At 41.1% G+C, this 20,255-nt stretch overlaps 1 protein-coding gene and 1 long non-coding RNA gene across 4 annotated transcripts in view; one reads left to right on the top strand and one right to left on the bottom strand.

The window, feature by feature from the left end:
* Positions 1-7,600: 7,600 nt before the first annotated feature.
* SLC2A9 (solute carrier family 2 member 9) overlaps positions 7,601-20,255 on the bottom strand; it is a 119,445-nt gene continuing 106,790 nt past the window's right edge. For both annotated transcript variants that reach the window (XM_087875263.1, XM_087875264.1), the window contains exons 11-12: positions 11,895-12,022; positions 7,601-11,065 (exon numbers count right to left, since the gene is read on the bottom strand). In XM_087875263.1, coding sequence (XP_087731389.1) covers positions 10,811-11,065; positions 11,895-12,022 — 383 coding nt within the window. In that variant the 3' untranslated portion in view covers positions 7,601-10,810. The remainder of the gene's footprint in view (positions 11,066-11,894; positions 12,023-20,255) is intronic.
* Positions 8,189-20,255, top strand: part of LOC132712491 (uncharacterized) — a 60,966-nt gene continuing 48,899 nt past the window's right edge. Inside the window, exon 1 of one of the 2 annotated variants that reach the window (XR_015729242.1) lies at positions 8,189-8,270. This is a non-coding gene — a long non-coding RNA (uncharacterized LOC132712491). Of the gene's footprint in view, positions 8,271-8,896; positions 8,970-20,255 lie in introns of those variants that run through there. The other variant, XR_015729243.1, reaches the window with a different exon arrangement.

Raw genomic sequence — 20,255 nt, 5'->3', positions numbered from 1 at the left:
GTGACATTTCCAACATTTAACTGCTTTATCTTTAAACGTTTTTGCCAGTTTCTCAGGGGACATATGCCATCTATAAAACATTTTATATTGATTTTCCTTATATGCAGTGGACATTGTTAATTTATAATTCCTTTCCCATAACTGTTGCCATTTATCTAGATCTATTGAATATCCAAAATTCTTTGCTCAGGCTATCATTGTTTTCTTTACTTGCTCCTCCTCCAGTTCAATGCCAAGTAATAAATTATAGATTTTTAAAATTAATTTATCCACTTCCTGTGAGTATCCCATCCAACTCTGTTTTTTCTAAGTGAAAACCATATAATTTAGCATCTTTTTCATATCTTGTTTGTATCTCCATGTACATATACCAATCCATCTCAATCTTGTTCTTCCAATTCTCATTTCTCTTTCAAATCCCCCTTATCTGTTAATAAGTCCTTATATCTAACAATATTTCCAACATTAAAAACATTTGGGTGTATCATTGTTAATAACCATATTGGTATTTTCAGATAACATTTATCTCTAACCTTCTCTCATACCAATAATGCATTCCTTATATAGTGTCTATGAAAGTACGTATATATCTTATTTCTACCATACCATAAAATGCATGCCATCCCAATTGTAAATCATGACCTTCCAGTGTTAATAGTCTTGTATTTCTTAATTCAACCCATTTCTTCATCCAAGTCAATGCTACTGCCTGGTAATACAATTCCCAATTCGGTAACCCAAACCCTCAGGACGTAATCTCATGTCCTGAAGCATTTTTATGCTTATTCTTGCTTTTTTCCCTTGCCATATAAATTTCCTTATTATCTTATTAAGCTGTTGAAAATAAATCTTTTCAATTTTTATCGGTACTGTCTGAAATATGAATAATAATCTTGGTAATATATTCATCTTTATTATTGCAATCCTTCCCATTAGTGACAATTGAAGATTCTTCCACTTCTCCAAGTCTTTCTCGATTTGTTGTTTTAATCTATAACAATCATCCTCTTTTATCGTTACACATCTTGAAGTTAGATAGACTCCTAAGTATTTAACTTTTTTCACTATTTGTATATCTAAATACTCTTCTATCTCTTTTTTGTGTTTTTCTGTAATATTTTTTGTTTTATCTTTATTTATTTTTAGACCAGACACCTTTCCATAATTCTTTATTTGTTCTAGTAATTTGGGACCTGTTGTTTGTGGTTCCTCTAAGATGAATATTAAGTCATCTGCAAAAGCTTGCAGTTTATACTCTTCTTTTTTTATTTTCATCCCTTTTATCTCTTCATTTCGCCTAATATTTTTCTTTTTTAAATTTTTTTTATTTTTTCCAACATAAACATAAAAAATAAAAATTTTTCAAGAACGAAGTCTTGGTCCGATCACAAATGGGTACACTAATTTAACAAATGAGAAGCATTTTAACATAAATTCCAACATCTTAATAAATTTTTCTATTATCTCATCATACATCCTAATCTCCTACTAAGGCAAAGCTCCTTTTTATATTCAATTATAAATTCAATTATAAATCAGAATTCAATACCGCTTTATCTAAATTTTTTATCCCTTGCTCCTTTTGACATCAACATTAAGCACAAAAACAATCTTTTCTATTAATCTATATATTTACCTTACAATTTTATCACCACAAATCTTAATTTCCAAATGTATACAACTCAATTTTTATTTCAATTTATTAATCAAAATTTCTATTTTTCTCGTTTTCTAAACCCAATCTATCCTATCATATTCTTAAACTTTTACACAGAGATCTCAAAATTTACCATTTCATTTTAATTATCACCCAACATTCCCCCCCCCTTATTAATAATTATTCTTCAATTCTTCAAGAGCCTTGGTAGTACAGTGGTCTAAGGCACCCTGTTATTAAGCTGGTTATTCAGACCAGCTGCCTGCAATTACTGCAGGTTCGAATCTCTCCAAGGCTCAAGGTTGACTCAGCCTTCCATCCTTTCTAAGGTAGGTAAATTGAGGACCCAGTTGTGGGGGCAATAAGCTGACTTTGTATAAATATACAAAAGGATGAAGGCTATTGCTGAGCACATTGTAAGCCGCCCTGAGTCTATATGTAGGTCTTTGGTTATTCGGGTCTTCTCCCACGTAAAATTGGAAGTATCTTGGCGACGTTTCAACGAAGTCTCATTCGTCATCTTCAGGCTGGTGTTCTCGGCTTCGTGCGTCCAGGAGCAAATGTGAGATCGCAGCTGTCTCTTCCTTTTAACTGCTAGTGGGGGTGTGAGCTGATTGGGTGGGAACTTGGCTGTGTTCTGATTGGGTGGAGGTGTGTTCTGATTGGTTAGGGGCTTGGCTGTGCTCTGATTGGATGGGGGGTTGGTTGTGCTCTGATTGGATGGGGGTGTGTTCTGTTTGGGTGGGGGCTTGGTTGTGCTCAGCTTAGTCTGAGTTGCAGGGGGATTTGAGCTGGTGAGCTGCGTTGTTGTTTGGCTTCGTGTTTGTGGCCGTGCGAGCTCTTCATGGTGGGTGTCAGTCTGCTTCATGTATGGATTGGAGGGGTTTAAAGTGGCTAATGATGCAGCTGCGGTCTGGCTTCTGGTCCTTGGTCGTGGCTCATTATCAGTGTGGGTTTGAGTCTGCTTTCTGCGTGGATGTGTGGTGGTGACATCCTGTGTGGCTCTCGTGAGTGTGGGTCTGGTGTCATTCATCGTGTTAGGGACTCGTTTGTCAATAAGGGCGGGTTTCCAAATGGCTGGTAGGCGGGAGGTATCGTCTCGTTTGTTCATGCTGTGTGGGCATTTTTCTATCTCGATGGCTTCTCTGATTATTCTGTTGTTAAAGTGTTCAGTTTTGGCGATAGTTCTGGTCTTTTTAAAGACAATATCATGTCCTGTGGCTTTAAGGTGTTGGACCAGGGAAGAAGTTGGTTCCTCTTTTCTGACTGAGTTCTTGTGTTCTTCTATGCGTGCACTTATTCGTCTGTTGGTTTGTGCGATGTATGTGGTGAGGCAGGCGGTGCATGGGATTTCATATACCCAATCAGAACACAGCCAAGTTCCCACCCAATCAGCTCACACCCCCACTAGCAGTTAAAAGGAAGAGACAGCTGCGATCTCACATTTGCTCCTGGAAGCACGAAGCCGAGAACACCAGCCTGAAGATGACGAATGAGACTTTGTCGAAACGTTGCCAAGACACTTCCAATTTTACGTGGGAGAAGACCCGAATAACCAAAGACCTACATACAAACACCCGTGAAAACCTGAGAAAACATATATATATATATATATATACACATATATACATATACATATACATATACATATACATACACATACACATACATACATACATACATACATACATACATATATATATATATATATATATATATATATATATATATATATATGTAGGTCTTTGGTTATTCGGGTCTTCTCCCACGTAAAATTGGAAGTGTCTTGGCGACGTTTCGACGAAAACCTGAGAAAACATATATATATATATATATATATATATATATATATATATATATATATATATATATATATATATATATATATATATATATATATATATTCTCTCCTCATTCTCCTCCATTACTCCACCTATTTATTTGGCTGATTTCCAGCATAGTATATTTTGGCTGAGTTTTCAGCATATTATCCTCCTTAACTTCCCCTTTTGTTTGGCTGATTACCAGCATTTTCCATTGTTTTGGCTGATTTCCAGCATGTTTTGTTTTGCCTTATTAACAGCATTCTCCTCCTTAAGTCCACCTAGTTTTTTGGCTGATTAATAGCATTCTCCTCCTTAACCCCACCTATTATTTGGCTGATTTCCAGCATTTCATTATTTGGCTGATTTCTCAGCATATTCTCCTCCATTAACTCCAACTTCTATTCTACTAATTTATTAAAGATTTCTTTTTCCATATGTTATCTATTAATCCATTATTTCCAACTGTACTCTTCCAGGGTGTTTCCCCATTTATTTCTTAATATTAATCATTCCAAGATATATTAAGTGCAATTACAATTATAACTTCCATCTGTGTACCTTAATACATCATCTAAAATCATAAACAATTGATCATAATTATCATCCACCACTTTGTTATCAAATTAAAACTAAAGCATGTTACAACAAATTATGCTTTTATAAACATATCACTTTTAGTCATCTTTACTTCCCATTTCTATTTTTAATATTTCTATCTTTGTTTACCACGAACACTTATTTTTATTTAAAACTCATTTAAATTTTGAACCATTTAAACAATTAAACATTCAAACATTGCTATCCAATTTATCTATTTTGCTTCTTCTTTTCCTTATCTGTCCATATGCGTTTCAATTTAAAGCAGTGATTCTCAACCTTCCTAATGCCATGACCCATTAATACAGTTCCTCATGTTGTGGTGACCCCCACAAAGGGGTGGGTTCTAAATTTTTTTACTATCGGTTCTGTGGGCGTGGCTTATTTTGTGGGTGTGGCTTGGAGGTCATGTGACTGGGTGGGCGTGGCTAGCTGGTCGTGTGATGGGGTGGGCGTGGCTATGTGTATAGGGACTACTCAGAGGGCTGAAAAAAGTCATTTCTGACAGATCCTCACACTTTTGACTGGTCCTCATACTTATGACCATCCTCACATTTATGCCCGTGCAGCATTCTTAACAACCATGTCACTCATTTCACAACTGCTTCTCTTCACCATGGTGATAAGATAGGGCAAAAAACATAAAACGTGAGGACAGTCGTAAATTCGAGGACTGGTCAAAAGTGCGAGGACCAGTCAAAAATAACTTTTTCAGCCCTCTGAGTAGTCCCTGTGCACAAAAGGACTACCCAGAGAGCTGAAAAAAGTGATTTCTGACAGGTCCTCGCACTTTTGACCGGTCCTCACACTTATGACCATCCTCACATTTATGCCCATTGTGGCATTCTTAACAACCATGTCAATTATTTCACCACTACTTCTCTTCACCACGGTGACAAGATAGGGCACAAAATGTGAAATGTGAGGACAATCGTAAGTTCAAGGACTGGTCAAAAATGCGAGGACCGGTCAAAAATAACCTTTTCAGCCCTCTGAGTAGTCCATATGCACATAGGGACTATCCAGAGGGCTGAAAAAAGTAATTTCTGACAGGTCCTCGCACTTTTGACCAGTCATCATTTATGCCATCATTTATCTTCTAGTCCAGAGATCTCCAACCTTGGCAACTTTAAGCCTGGCAGACTTCAACTCCCAGAATTCCCCAGCCAGCTATGCTGGCTAGAGAATTCTGGGAGTTGAAGTCCACAAGTCTTCAAGCTGCCAAGTTTGAAGACCTCTGAGCTAGGGCTTTGGGGCCAGCCTTTTGGGGAGGGGGTCCCATTCGGAGAGACCCTCTGCCTCTCAGGAAGCATCAGGCCCAGGCAAAGAAAGTTGCCAAGGTTGGAGATCTCTGAACTAGAAACCTCCAAAGGTCTCTTCCAACTCTGTAATTCTGGTATTAACAAGCAAGCACAGTTAAGCTACTTAAATCCTCCAGAGCAGGGGTCCCCAACCTTTTGGACCTCAGGGACCACCAAGTTCATAATTTTAAATTTCGCAGACCACTAATACGAATCCAGTGCGCCACTTGCTGAAGCACCTGGACTCCCAGTGACGGGATAGGGTCCTTCAGGCACTCCCCCCTCTTTCTCTCTCCCTCCCCCCTCTCTCATTCTCTCTTTCTCTCCCCCCTCTTTCTCCCTCTCTGCCCCACTCTCTCTCTCATTCTTTCTCCCCCCTTTCTCTCTCTCCCCCTCTCCCCTACTCTTTTTCTCTCCCCCCTTCTCTCTCCTCCTCTCTCATTCTCTTTTCCCCACTCTCTCTCCCCCACTTTCTCTTTCTCTCTCCCCCGTTTCTCTCATTCTTTCTCTCCCCCTTCTCTCTCTCCCCCACTTTCTCTCTCTCTCTCTCCCCCTTTCTCTCATTCTTTCTCTCTTCCCCCCTTTCTCTTTCCCTCTCTCTCCCTCACTCTCCCCCACTTTCTCTCTCTCATTCTCTTGCAGGGGGCTGATCTGGTGTCTGCAATGGAGAGCAAAATCCAGCTTCTTCTCTCTGCTGTAAGTGCAGCATCAGGATTCCGCCTTGGTATATTTGCGGCGCAAGGCAGCCCTCGTTTCCTGCTGACTCGGAGCGGTAAATAGCATCTGGTTTGGGGAGCAACTGGATTTTGCTCTCCATTGCTCTCTTGGCCCCCTGCAAGCTCTCATCTCTCAAGAAGCCCAACCAAAGTTTCCCGCACCACTTCAGGGAGCGCTCCTCGAGAGACGAGAGCTTGCAGGGGGCTGAAAGAGCAATGGAGAGCAAAATCCGGCTGATCCCCAAACCAGACGCTGTTTACCGGTCCGAGTCCCAAGCGGCAGGAGAGGAGGGCTGCCTTGTGCTGCAAATATACCAAGGTGGAATCCTGATGCCGAACTTACAGTGGAGAGAAGAAGCCGGATTTTGCTCTACATTGCAGACATCAGATTGTATTGCACCACCTGCAAAAATGCAAAAATTTCCAAATGTAGCCCTGCCCTCTAACAGCCCTCCTGATGTAAAACTGTTGTCTCTCAAGGAGGATACTTGGCCATCTTCATGCTTGAAAGGATTCTACAGTGTAACAGCAGATGTCTCCCACCTTGGCAGCTTTAAAACTTATGGACTTCAACTCCCAGAATTCTCCACAATTCCCCAGAATGGGCTAGGCGGGAGTTGAAGTCCACAGGTTGTAAAAGAGCCACAATTGCCCAGCCCTGGGCTAGGGTAGGCTGACGCCACGCGGGTGGGAGGCGGGGCAAGGCGAGGGGCGGATGAGCCAGCAATTTAACAAACGGTTCAGTGTGCTGCAAGGCCAATAAATTGCAAAAAAACACCAAAACATTTGTTAAATTACTGGCTCGCCCACCCCTCGCCCCGCTCCACCCCCACTATTTATTGGCAAGGGGCAGGGCGAGCCAGCAATTTAACAAATGGTTCAGCCAAACCACCTAGAACTGGCAGAAACCCACCACTCGTTTGTTTCCCTCTAGCCATCAGCTGGGACTCAGGAGGCAGCAATAGTTTGGGAGTGGGTGGGGTAAGCGACCGGCGATCCAACAGAGGCAGAGGGTGAGGGTGAGTGAAGTAGTGAGGGGGGGGCGAGAGAGGGCTTTGGCGACCCCTGTGAAATGGCCGTTTGACCCCCAAAGGGGTCGTGACCCCCAGGTTGAGAACCGCTGATTTAAAGTCAATACTTACACGCTTAAAGCTCTGCATATCCTTTTTAATTCTATTATAAAGTCTGTTTCCAGTAAAAGATCAGCTTCTCCACTTCTGGTCCTGCGCCAAGTCTTTTATTGCTGCGCTAGTTAGTTAAAAGTTTATTAAACATTGTATTTCTTCTTTCTTTATGTAGCCATGTAACGACAGAATAAGAATTTCCAAAGTTCAAAAAGCCATAGTTCTTTTCAAGTCAGATGGTTTTTTTCAGAAAAGAACAAGTTACTGCAATAAACACTTTCACTTAGTCACAGCTTCAAACGCCATTTTGAAACCTTTATGTAGCAATCCGTTTGATCTCTTTGTCTGTCTTTTAAAGGTGGCAAATCCTTAATTTTGCTTTTCTCTTTTCAAGTTCAGTTTAGTTTTAACAAGAAAGTTCAAATATCCAGCTCTGTTAATAAGCAATTCCCTCCAATCAATCAATGGTGAAATAAGGTTCTTAAAGGGTTTAAAACTTCTTCCCCACCTAATAGTTCTATTTAAAACTCCTAAGGTCAAAATAAACAGCAATGGTGAGAAGACATCCTTGTCTAGTGCCCTTCATAATGCTAACATTTTCTGTCATTTCTCCATTCATCATTATCTTAGCAGATTGTCTGTCATAAATCATTTTTATAGTGTTTATAAATCTGTCCCCAAAGTCCATTCTCTGCAGTTGTTCTATCATAAATTGCCAGTTCACATTGTCAGAAGTCATGAGTATGAACATTCATGGACTGGAATAGATCAGCCTGGTCTGAATGGAGACATGGTAACAAGATCAGCCAGTGAATAGGCATGGTAACAGGCGAAGGCTGTTTAGAAACAGAAACTTCAGCTAGAAGTCTAGGTGTGGCTTAGGCAACCGAGTCTGTGCAGAAGCTTAACTGTCCTGTATAGAGGAGGCTCTCTTTGTATTAAGCTCTGTGCTCACTCTGAAATGAAACAAATCTGGACTTGCATCTCTGCTGTACTGCTGCTTGTGTTTTGCTTATAACTGCTACTACTGTGAAGAAGAATCTATATTGGTATTGTAAATTTACTTCATTTATTATTGTGTATATAAAGAAGTTAATGAATCCTGGTGCATCAGTCTGCCTGTGTGTGCTTTCTGGATTTGATTTTTGCAACAAACTCTGACAGGTTATGGGCCCAGAACACACAGAAAGATTGAATTGTAATTGAGCTAGAAGACTGCTTTCTAGAAACCAGGAAGAGAAAGATTGCAGGATGGCTGCTGTTGAATTTAAGGAGAGCTCTCTGCCTCATTTGGGACAGAAGAACTATATTATCTGTATTATCCATCTCCATCTAAAGAATTTGGGTCTTCAAATACAGGTCTAGGAAGAATATTAAATTATTTGATTTTATTTCTATTCCAGTCATGAAAGGAGGAGTGTCAGAGTATGAATATTCATGGACTGGAATAGATCAGCCAATAGGGACAGAATGGAGACATGGTAACAAGGTCAGGCAATGAATAGGCATGGTAACAGGCTCAGCCAATGAAGGTTGTTTAAAAACAGAAACTTAAGCTAGAAGTCTTGGGCGTGGCTTAGGCAACTGAGTCTGTGCAGAAGCTTAACTGCCCTATATAGAGGAGGCTGTCTTTGTATTAAGCTCTGTGCAGAGCTCTGAAATGAAACAAGTGTGGACTTGCATCTCTGCTGTACTGCTGCTTGTGTTTTGCTTGTAACTGCTACTATGTTGAAGAAGAATCTATATTGGTATTGTAAATTTATTTCATGTATTGTGTGTTCTGACCTAGGCTTCCTGAATCATTAAAACACACAAGTAGTCCCAAAAACCTCTTTTATTGCAACAGCTATGAATTCTGTTCATTCACAGATGAGTCCTAATTAGTTGTAGAGAGTCCTTCGGGAGAAGTCCTTCGGGATAATCACCAACCTTTATCTCCCTTGACACGCTGCCAAAGACCTAATTGGCAAAGCCACACAGAGTCCAGAATAAAACAGAGCTTCAGGCTTTAGGCTGAACCGAATGAACAAACATTGCTTCCTGCAAAGGCCCACGTGCCTTTGCTCCTCTTTTAAGTCTTATGGGAGGGGCCAATCATCTCCCAGCCTTACTCCCAAGTCATCCCTTTTGTTTTAACTGTTCTTGCCTTCTGGCAGCTGTGTGCATGCGCACACTGGGAACAGGTTCCCCCTGTTCCTCTGCCTCGCTGAGGTCTGACTCTGGAGGCTCTAGAAGCAGCACGTACCTCCCAGATGGCCCTTTCTCTGCCTCCAACGCAGAGCCCTTGTCCGAGCCTTCCCCAGACTCCAGGACTGGCCCATGGTCCTCCCCAGCCTCCTCACTCTCCAACGCTGCTGCCAGCTTCGCAGGCTGCTGGTGGACCACAACATTGTGTATATAAAGAAGTTAATGATTCCTGCTGCATCAGTCTGCCTGTGTGTGCTTTCTGGATTTGATTTTTGCAACAAACACTGACATAAGTGGCAGTTAAAATTGCCTCACCCCAATACAGCTTACCTATTCTTGCATCTTTCATAGTTTGTAACACATCATTCTTGTGTTCAGCATTATGTAACTAAAACTACCGTATTTTTCAGAGTATAAGACGCTCCGGAGTATAAGACACACCTTATTTTGGGGGGAGGAAAATAAAAAAACAAATCTGCTTGAGAGGCTCTCCGTTTGAGAAGCTGTGTTTGTAGCCTCCAAAAGCTCCGTTTGCAAAGGAGCTTCTCTTTGCAAAGGCAGCCTCTCAAACGGACCTTTTGGAGGCTGTTTGAGAGGTTCTCTGTTTGGGAGGCTCCATTTGCAGCCTCCAAAAACTCCAAAAGGGTGGGGCCCAGTGGGTGGGTGGGGTTACATTCAGTGTAGAAGACACACCCAAATTTTCACCCTCTTTTAGGAGGGGAAAGTGCATTTTATACTCCGAAAAATACAGTATAAAAATACAGTATTAAAATACACTATAATGATAAAGATGAACCACAAAGCAAGATAGGTTTTCATCATTGGACTGACTTGGGATAAAGATACTGTAAGCACTAGATTTACAAAGTAACTGCCACTCAAAGATGTAAAACAAAAATAGTCCGCAAAAACCTAAAACCCTGATTATATTTAAAGAGAAAAAGATACTGAAGATCTGAGATTTAAGTATGTCCTCATAGATAGAATTGCCATGAGTCTAAGAAGTTATCTATATGGGACAAATTATTTTAGCATTGACCTCAAAAGGTTTAAACCCTCCATAAATCCAATCTTCGCTATAAAAAAATCTGAATTTTAATTAAAGTTGTAAATAAAAAATAGGTTTTTGAACCATGCTTGAACCATGAACCCAAACTAGTAGTAAAAGTCAACTGCACTCCTACAATTAATCAAGGAAGTTTCATTGGAAATGATAGCTACTTAATATGCCTCAATGCTCAGATGTGAATTTGCATAGTTAAATGAATCAATGATCTTGTTCAAATAATCCAATTCCCCATTTTTTGACTCTTTATCAACTCTAGTCACAACTTCTCTCCAACCACGACAATTAATAAATAGCTTTTTAAAATGCAAAAAAAAAAAAATGTAAAAATTGAATTTAGGCCATTTCACTTTTGTTTTTTTCATTTCCCAATGAATGACAAAAATTGGATTCTTGTACTTCACTTGATTTTCCCTTAGGATCAAAATGACCCATTTCATGGATTTCCAGAGGCATTTTCTTCTTGGCAAATGCCTGGTTGATTTCAGCAAGTGTTTTCTTTTTTGTTTCGGGTAAAACACAGAAAAGGAAAGTGGCTCCAATAAGACAGATGGCAGCAAAAACCAGGAAACAGTATGTTTGCAACCCTTCCTGAAAGCACAAAGCAAAATGAAACCTGGATTATCAGGATCCTTACCACAGATATCAAGCCAGTCTTGGTCTACAAATGTATAAGAACATCTTCCTTTGACTAAACACATGCCTTCTATTACCAGCATTTCATAATATGCTTTGAAGCTGAGCATTCCATTTTGATCTCTCTAGCTTAAAAACAATAAAACCTGTAAAAAAATCATCCAGCCTGAGCTACTGTGGACTATCCACACATATTCTTAACCTCTAACTCTGGTCATATTAAAACTGTGCTATTTAATTGTATACAAAATTATGTAGGAAAGTTGATCAGAACTATTTTCCATGGTCACAAAAATTAGGGTGGAAAAGGGGTATAAGTTGTAGTTACCTAAGCTTTATTTAAATGTAAGGAAAAACTTCCTTAAGTAAGATTTGTATAAGTTACCAAGGGAGCTTGTGGTTTCTCATTTTTGGATGTTTTAAAGAGGTTTAGCCTTTGTGTGTATTATGCAAACTGGCACATTAAGTTGCCTCATAAACCGGAACAGATCAATATACCTTTTCAGAGCCTCGTCTTTTCATGTGTATTTTTCAATTAATTCTTTTGTTAATTTTTATTTAAATTGTCCTATGTTTTTATTTTTATGTCCCCGACCCATGATGGTTTGCATGTAATGACTTAAAGCTATTCTTTTTAAAATAAAAAATAAATAAATCAGAAGTTTTAAAACACTGAAAAAAGACACTATAAATAGATCAAGAGGGTTATATATTGATTTTACTGCAAATCATATTTTGCCATTTTTAAAATGTTCTCGTACCTTCTGTAATTCGGAGCCCATACCTGAATGAAAGGGAAAAGTAGTCCAACTATGAAATTGCAGAGCCAGTTGGTTATTCCTGCAATCATAAACGCTGCTGGCCTTTGAGTCTGTGGAAAGAACTCTGCAGTGAGGATAAATGGAATTCCACCTGCAAGAAAGAGACAACAATTAGGTGCTTCATAAACCTATTCCTAATAAGAAAAACAGAGGCTTGAGGTCTATACAGGCCAGGAACCTATTGCTAAAGTATACTCAAGAGTGTGCTGCCATGAGGCCTTTCATCCTCTTGTAAATAAGATCAAATCTGATTAGACATATTTGATATTTTGTTAGAAAAGATGAGTGTTATGAAATATATAATTTGTACACCTAGCAATCATCACTCTTGATCATTATATATTGAAATTAATTTTATTTTACCATGATTCCATTAAAAAAGAATGATAAACACAAACAAGAATAGGTTTGATTCCTTGTAAATGGTATGTGGCATCGTGCTATGAGTACAAATACTTGGCATTCTGACTTGATATTAATAATCCAATGACATCATACTAATCTCACCTATTGTCTTCTCCTTTCATGTTCCTCAATTTGACAAATTTAATATTTTTTTTAGTCTATCTTCTGTCCTATCCTAATATAAGATCTACTTCCAAAATAAGCCCTTGTTAAGACCTTACAGCTGGACACCATGTGGCACTTGCCCAGTGCTGCCGCTTACAGCAGGAGGCTGTATGGCATGTTGAGCCAGTGCTGCTGCTTGCAGCAGGACATGTGCCACTTACAGCTGGACACCATGTGGCATGTTACATCAGTTCCGCCGCTCACTGCAGGAGACTAAATGGCTCATTGCGCCGGTGCTGCCACTCACATGCTCAATGGCTCAACATGCCACGTGGCCTGCCACAAGCAGCGGCACTGGCACGACAAGCCACACAGCCTTGTGCCGCGAGCAGCGGCACAGGTGTGATGCACCATGAGGCGTCTGGCTGCAAGTGGCCATAAGCAGCCACAGAACAAGTCAGCCTGCAGTGCAACAGGTGTCAGAGTGTGGGCTGCAGTGGTTCTAAGGCAGTGGTGAAATCTAAAAATTTTCCCTACCGCTTCTGTGGGCGTGGCTTTGTGGTCATGTGATCGGGTGGGCATGGCCAACTCAATGTCACTCACGTCAAGGGGTGCCTCACCTGGACCTTCCCCTCCCAGCCATTCTTTGTCACACCCAGCCTCAACATATCTATAGTTCTGTAAAAATGTTGTTCACTTTTTTTCAACTTTCTTATCTACATACTATGTACTTTTATGGACCACTGAAAGGAGGAAATGGCCCACACACTTTGCCCAAGAGTGTGATAGGCAACAGGCTTTTAAGGGGCTGCCAGAAAGAAGGGGGGGGCAATGTATTTTCCAAAGCACCAGAAGGCAAAACAAGAAGCAGTGGATGGAAACTGAACAAAGAGAGAAGCAACCTAAAACTAAGGAGAAACTTCCTGACAGGGAGAACAATTAACCAGTGGAACTGCTTCATTAGAAAAGCTTTCTTTTGCTCCAGAAGAAAATCAGCATACACTGGAAAAGCCTTCACAGGAAGAGGCTTTTTTGTTCTGCTGTGAAAGAAAAATAGAAGACAGAGAGGTTCTGTGGAAGAGGCTCTCTGCTTTTGCTCCGGAAGAAGCCCAGACATCTCATTAAAGCTAGTATTCCTTTCCCTGCTTGGGGGGGTGGGGGGAAGGGGAAAAAGCGGCAGAAAGTGTCCCTTTATTATTCTAGCTGACGGCAAATGAGATTAAGACTCATTTACTATTTCTTAGCTCAGCTGAGGCGGCAATCGCTCTGTCACGCAAATCAGCTGAGCTAATAAACAATAGAATATAGGAGAGGTGAGAGGAGGGGGAGATGGGCAGAACCAATCAAAATTTTCCTTACCAGTTCTCCGAACCAGTCAAAATTTTCCCTACTCGGAAGGCAGAACCGGTCCGAACTGGTAGCATTTCACCCCTGTTCTAAGGTAAACGGGTAATACATCCCCTGAAAATAAGACCTGGTGCTTATTTTGGGGCCCAAAAGAAAATAAGACTGGGTCTTATTTTCGGGAAAACATGGTATGTTGTCTCCCAGAAACAAAAATCAAAGATGTGACTGACAGCCTTACTAAAATAATCAAGCCCACATCTTTCTCTTTCATGTGGGGATGAATGATACAATGAACCAAAAACACTATCAAGACGCTATGGCATGAAAGCTAAAGAGTTAGGAGTACAGATGGTGTAGTAGTCATCTGTACTTCCAAAGAGGGAGCAGAGAATTTTAGAAATAAACCAGTGGCTTAACGGGTGGTGGTGTCAATAGAACTTTGAATTCTTAGACCATGGTCCACATTACTTACATGAAGGCCTTCTGGCAGGGGATGGGCTGAGAAGAATGTATTTGAAAAATGACTGGCTTATCTTATCCCAGAGGCTTTAAATTAAAACAGAGCAGGGAGGGTGACCAATCTTTAAAATCTTTAAGACCTAATCCCTGGCATAATCCCCAAGACAGCTAACTAAACAAATAGGTAGGGAGTGGTGGGAGTGAAGAAAGACTCAGATATAAAACAGGAGATGTAGGCAGCATACCCAGGGTCAGCCATAAAGGACTCAGATGCCTAATGCTCAAAGTTTGGGAAACAAATAGGGCAAACTTGAAATACTAGTACATGAGGACAGGTATGATATAGTTGCCATTAGCAAAACTTGGTGGATGAAATTCTTGACTGGAATATACTGCTGGAAGGATATAAACTGTTCAAAAGAAACAGACCTAACAAAAGAGGAGGTGGAGTTGCATTATACATTAAAAAATCACTATAGAAATGCATAAAACCAAGGATGAAATCCTCCTCGAATGCATATGGGTTAAAATAAAAGGAAAAAGGAATGACATTGGCATAGGTGTATACTATAGGCACCAACTAAGTAGATGTCACGAGTGTTTTCAGGATTGCTGTAGCTACTTGATCAGGTACAAACAGTATGGATCCAATCAAGCCATTTCCTGTTTGCAATTAACTGCAAGCCTTCCCCGCCCTAGTTAATTGCAGGTTAACTCCCCATATAAGCACGGACCTTTCTGCTTGCTATTTGGGCCTAAACGCTGTTTAGGCCTAGATGCAGAGCCAGTGCTGAAGCACCTGGACCCAGAGCAGAGCTGCAGAAGGGAGAACTCAGATAAGAGTCCTGACAGCTGCAGCAGAGATAGCAGCAGAAGAGGAGCTGAGCTGTGTAAAGATACTCCCACGGAACTAGCTGCAACTGTGAGTTGAGATAGCTGAGAACCTTCTGAAATCTCCAATTTCGGCTTGCCTTTTGCTGAGTTGAAGCACGCAAGCCAACATCTGAACTGTTGCTGCTGGACAGTTTCCCTCCCAGGAGCTTCAAGCCACGTTTGCTGATTGAATTGTTTTTCACAGGTGACTTTTAGCTGTGAAGCCTATGCTGCTGCCCTTCTACCACCTCGATGATGTATCGACACCGAAGCTGTTTAATGTCATGTTAGTTTTTTCCTTATGGACTGTTTCGGTATTGTGGAGAGGAATTTAGGGAGATGGATTGGCTTCATTTAACCAAGATAAGACTTTGTTATTAATGTGCCTTTTTAAAGATATAATGTTTTTTAAACATTTTGAAGTAAAGTATATTTTTATACAAGACTCCTCTGCTAGTTTTATTTCAGTCCCAGTGTGTTTGCTCGTGAGCTGGTTCACGGTTCAGGGACAACCCTCTACCCCATCTTGACAATTGGTAGCAGAGGATGGTTTAGCGAACCTACACTCATGTGGCGATACGCTAGACTGAAATGTCTGCAATTGAATTAATGCAGGAAAAACAGATGTTGACTAGGGCTGCAGTGAAAAGCATGGAGTCACAAAGTCTGCAGTGAAAAGCATGGAGTCACAAAGTCTGGGGCCCAGGCCAAAACTGTTTTGGCTGAAAAACCCTAAACTCTAATTGACCAAGAGTGTAGTGGAGCTGCAGGTTTTGGAGCAGAAGCCTTATTTTTTGAAATGCCTAATGCAGTGAGTAAACCACCATCACCTAAAGAAGTAGAGACTAAAAGAACGCCACTTCAGGCCTCGAAAACAAACTTAGAGGTGGATGATGAACTCAGGAAGGCAATCCTTCAAGCTTTAGGTTTGCCAGTAACAAGTGAGAACCCGATTGCTGATTTTAGCGAGTCATTGAAGAATCCAGCCGTGATGACAGCTAAAGGAAATAAGATCGAAGTCCTAGAAAATACCGGACCGGTAAGAGACTTTTAATCTTTTTCTAAAACCCCTATTTCGGACTATAAGTGGAGAATGGGGGTTAACAGACTGCCTGATTTGAATGTCCCTGCTTCTTTGTTAGACCAGCATGGCCAAGTTGATACAGCGCCACCTGCTGTCGAAACCATTATAGATCATGCCATAAAAATTCTAGCTCCCTTGATGACGTCAATGACTCCAGCTAAAAACTCAAGAGACTCTTATGTTGAGTGTAAGGTTGCAAATGCAATAGAAACACTAGCAACCATTCTAGGCGATGGTTCGCAGGTGCCATCGGCTCAATGAATAGTAGCTGCACGTACCAACACACCCCTGATGTCAGCGCACGCTACGAGTGGGACATATCCATCCGTGACAACACTGACATCCAGGGCGATTCCAGAGGATGCCTCAACTGGAGATAGGAACCTAGGAGCGCGTCCGAAACTTACTAGAGATGAGCACCAGAGAGGAACCTTGAACTCTTGTAATCAAACCAGAACAAGCTTTGCATCCGCACAACGTGAGGTTTTAATCCCTCCCATTGGGGAGGAACAATTGTCAGAATGCCAGATGGAAGACACTGTGCTGCATGCTTCCATTCCAATGCCTTATTGCCCGTTCCAGGACGGACCACACCCTGAACATCAATCAATGTCTATTTCTATGTTTAACAATGTACAGGTTCTTCCTCCTAATTTTAAAGGTTTAAGTGTAGGTGGAGGAAATTTTAAGGAATGGGTTAAGAGTATTCAAGTCATTTTAATGAAAGAGAATGTTTTATCATTGTTGTTGAAACCCCCACCTAGACCATGGTCCTTGGAAGTTGATCTTTTACATCATAAGGCCTTTTGTATCCTATTGATGTCCATTGATCCTACTTTATATCCCAGTATACCTTATAACCTGACTGTAACAGAAGTCTGGGTAAAACTGCATAAGTTATTTTATTTTAAAAGCTCCCATGCCACAAACAGAATTTACAGGGAGTTTTATTCTGCAAGGTTGAAGGCGGGAGTAGATATTAATGAACACTTATGTGAGTTAAACAGGTTAAGGGAGGAGTTGATGTTGATGGGGGAAACAGTGTCTGAACAAACCCTCATTACCGTTATAATCAATTCCCTTGATTCTAGCTGGGATAATTTTATATCACAATTGGATAATGTCAATTACAACAATTTATCTCTAGAAGTGCTATCTGGTAAATTAATAGCAGAAGATAACTTGCGAAAATGTAGGGCATCTTTCCACAAGCAAAACCCTTAAGAAGGCCTGATAGTTCAGATAGAGCATATACTATCGGAGAATGCTTCAACTGTGGTTCAAGAGAATATTACAGAAGGGATTGCCCACAAAATGTGAATGCCAGGGCATGTCCAAGGACACCTTCTGGTAGTAAGTGTAAAAATAGGTCCCTCCAGGCAGAAAACCAAGTGGAGATGTTCCTAACCAGAGAAGGGGTAAATGGCCAAATAGAGGTAACAAAAGGAACAATCTTAGGCTTAATGATGGTTCTGTAGGCATAGTAGAAACCATTGAGTCGGAACTTACGAGGGAACAGCGTGAGCAACTATGGTTAATGGATAGTGGCACTAATAACCATGTTGTGAGTGACCGAAGGTTGGTTGTTAACATGAGAAGGCATAAATACATGGTCAAAGTTGCAAATGGTAAAAAGGTGAATGTTGTTGGCATTGGAGATGTTTATATTCCTGGGATAGGAGAAATTAATGAAGCATTGTATGTACCTGAGATAGATCATAATTTGCTAAGCTTAATGAGGCTATGTGAGAATCCCAGAATAGAGATTCTGTTTTCAGAAGGAACAGCTGTAATTACAAATAACAAATGTGTGATTGGGGAGGTGTTGAAGATAGGTGGTTTGCCTTACTATTCCCCCAATGTGAATGCTGAGGCATTTAGTGCTAGCAATTATACTATCTCATCTGGTAGTAACAATAGATCCCAGTTAGAATTGGGTAGTGAGCATCAAGACTTTCAACAGAGGAAGTCTTGTAATGATGATTGTAAAGTTAATATTAAAAATAAAAGGTTTATAAGTTTTAATTTAAAGTCAAATAATAAGGAACCTGAGAATGCAAATACAGTTTCTATAGGTGAACCGTTGCACAATGAATGTGCTCATCTGATGCATCGCAGGTTAGGTCATGTGAGTTTTCCTATAGTGAAAAAGGTAACCGAACACTCAAGTGGAACCAAGATCAATGATTGTAACACGTTTCTAGATTGTTCAATTTGCAGGAGTGCGAAACTGAAAGTGAAACCCGCGCCCAAGAGGTCTCAGCGGTACTCTGAACATGCGTTCCAGCTTGTCCATATGGATTTGGTAGGTCCATTCGCACCTTCCATTGGCAAGAGACAGTACTTCCTTACCATAGTTGACGACCACAGTAGATTTGGGTTCGTCTTTCCCTTAACGTCTAAAAAGGAAACATTGGCTAAGTTCAAAGAGTTCTGTAGCTTAGTCGAGAACCAGCATAAAGTCAGGGTTAAGAAGATCTTAACTGACAGAGGGACTGAATTTAATTCAAGTCAGTTTTCTAGCTGGTTGAGGAGTAAGGGCCTAATCCATTTATGCACCGCGCCTTACTCCGCATTTCAGAATGGCATCGTAGAACGACGTAATGGCGTATTGCAGACGATGATGCGGTGTGCCCTAGAGGATGCCAAACTAAACTTCGCGTACTGGGTGGAGGCGGTCAGATACACAAATTACACCTTAAATCGAGTGTGGTCTAGCGTGGTGCAGAAGACCCCATATGAGGTGCTATATGGCCATAAGCCTAGTTTGGCACACCTCCACGTTTTCGGGGTGATGGCTGATGTTCATGTCCCAAAGGAGCTCAGGAGGAAAGGAGATCGAATCTCAGTTAAGCTGAGATTCGTCGGTTATGTGCAGGGCTCCAAGACATTTAGGTTTGCGTACCCGAATGGGAAACTGGTTATATTGAGGTCTGCTACCTTTCACGAAGGGGCTAATAGGAGTAAGATCCATGCTAATGAGATTCTCACTCCGAACCCTTCCCGTAGTTTTGATAAACAGACGGAGGATGTATCAGAGAACCTACCTGATGATAGGGATACATCTAGTTCTGGGAAGCGTGCATCCCATGTACCCTTGAAAGGGATATTAGAGCGTAAGATGGGGGTGGCTGGGAAGGATAGGCACCCAGCTTCAGAGACGCATTATGAAGATCACGAGGAAGATGATCCATCAGATGACTCTGATGTGAATGATGCACCTAGAGACAGACCAGTTAGATCTACCAGAGGTAACAAACCTAGGAGATATGATGACTTCATTACCTCAGTCAATCAGGTTTCGGCCACGCCTCAGAAATATGAGGAAGTGCTGGCCTTACCTAATCATGAACAACTAAAATATCGATGGCTATGTAAAATGTACTGACCGTTGATGTGCATATGTATTCAATGATGTATGTATGTTTGTTACCAAATCAAATAGCCACAGAGAAGGGGGTTGTCACGAGTGTTTTCAGGATTGCTGTAGCTACTTGATCAGTTACAAACAGTATGGATCCAATCAAGCCATCTCCTGTTTGCAATTAACTGCAAGCCTTCCCCGCCCTAGTTAATTGCAGGTTAACTCCCCATATAAGCACGGACCTTTCTGCTTGCTATTTGGGCCTAAACGCTGTTTAGGCCTAGATGCAGAGCCAGTGCTGAAGCACCTGGACGCAGAGCCCAGAGCAGAGCTGCAGAAGGGAGGAGAACTCAGATAAGGAGTCCTGACGGCTGCAGCAGAGATAGCAGCAGAAGAGGAGCTGAGCTGTGTAAAGATACTCCCAAGGAGCTAGCTGCAACTGTGAGTTGAGATAGCTGAGAACCTTTTGAAGTCTCCAATTTCGACTTGCCTTTTGCTGAGTTGAAGCACGCAAGCCAACATCTGAACTGTTGCTGCTGGACAGTTTCCCTCCCAGGAGCTTCAAGCCACGTTTGCTGATTTGAATTGTTTTTCACAGGTGACTTTTAGCTGTGAAGCCTATGCTGCTGCCCTTCTACCACCTCGATGATGTATCGACACCGAAGCTGTTTAATGTCATGTTAGTTT

Source organism: Pantherophis guttatus, chromosome 8 (genome assembly GCF_059756535.1).
Source record: "Pantherophis guttatus breed Tessera chromosome 8, ASM5975653v1, whole genome shotgun sequence".
Classification (NCBI taxonomy): Eukaryota; Metazoa; Chordata; class Lepidosauria; order Squamata; family Colubridae; genus Pantherophis; species Pantherophis guttatus.
The sequence above is the reverse complement of the archived record's forward strand: the minus strand, read 5'-3'. Positions and strand labels throughout refer to the sequence as shown.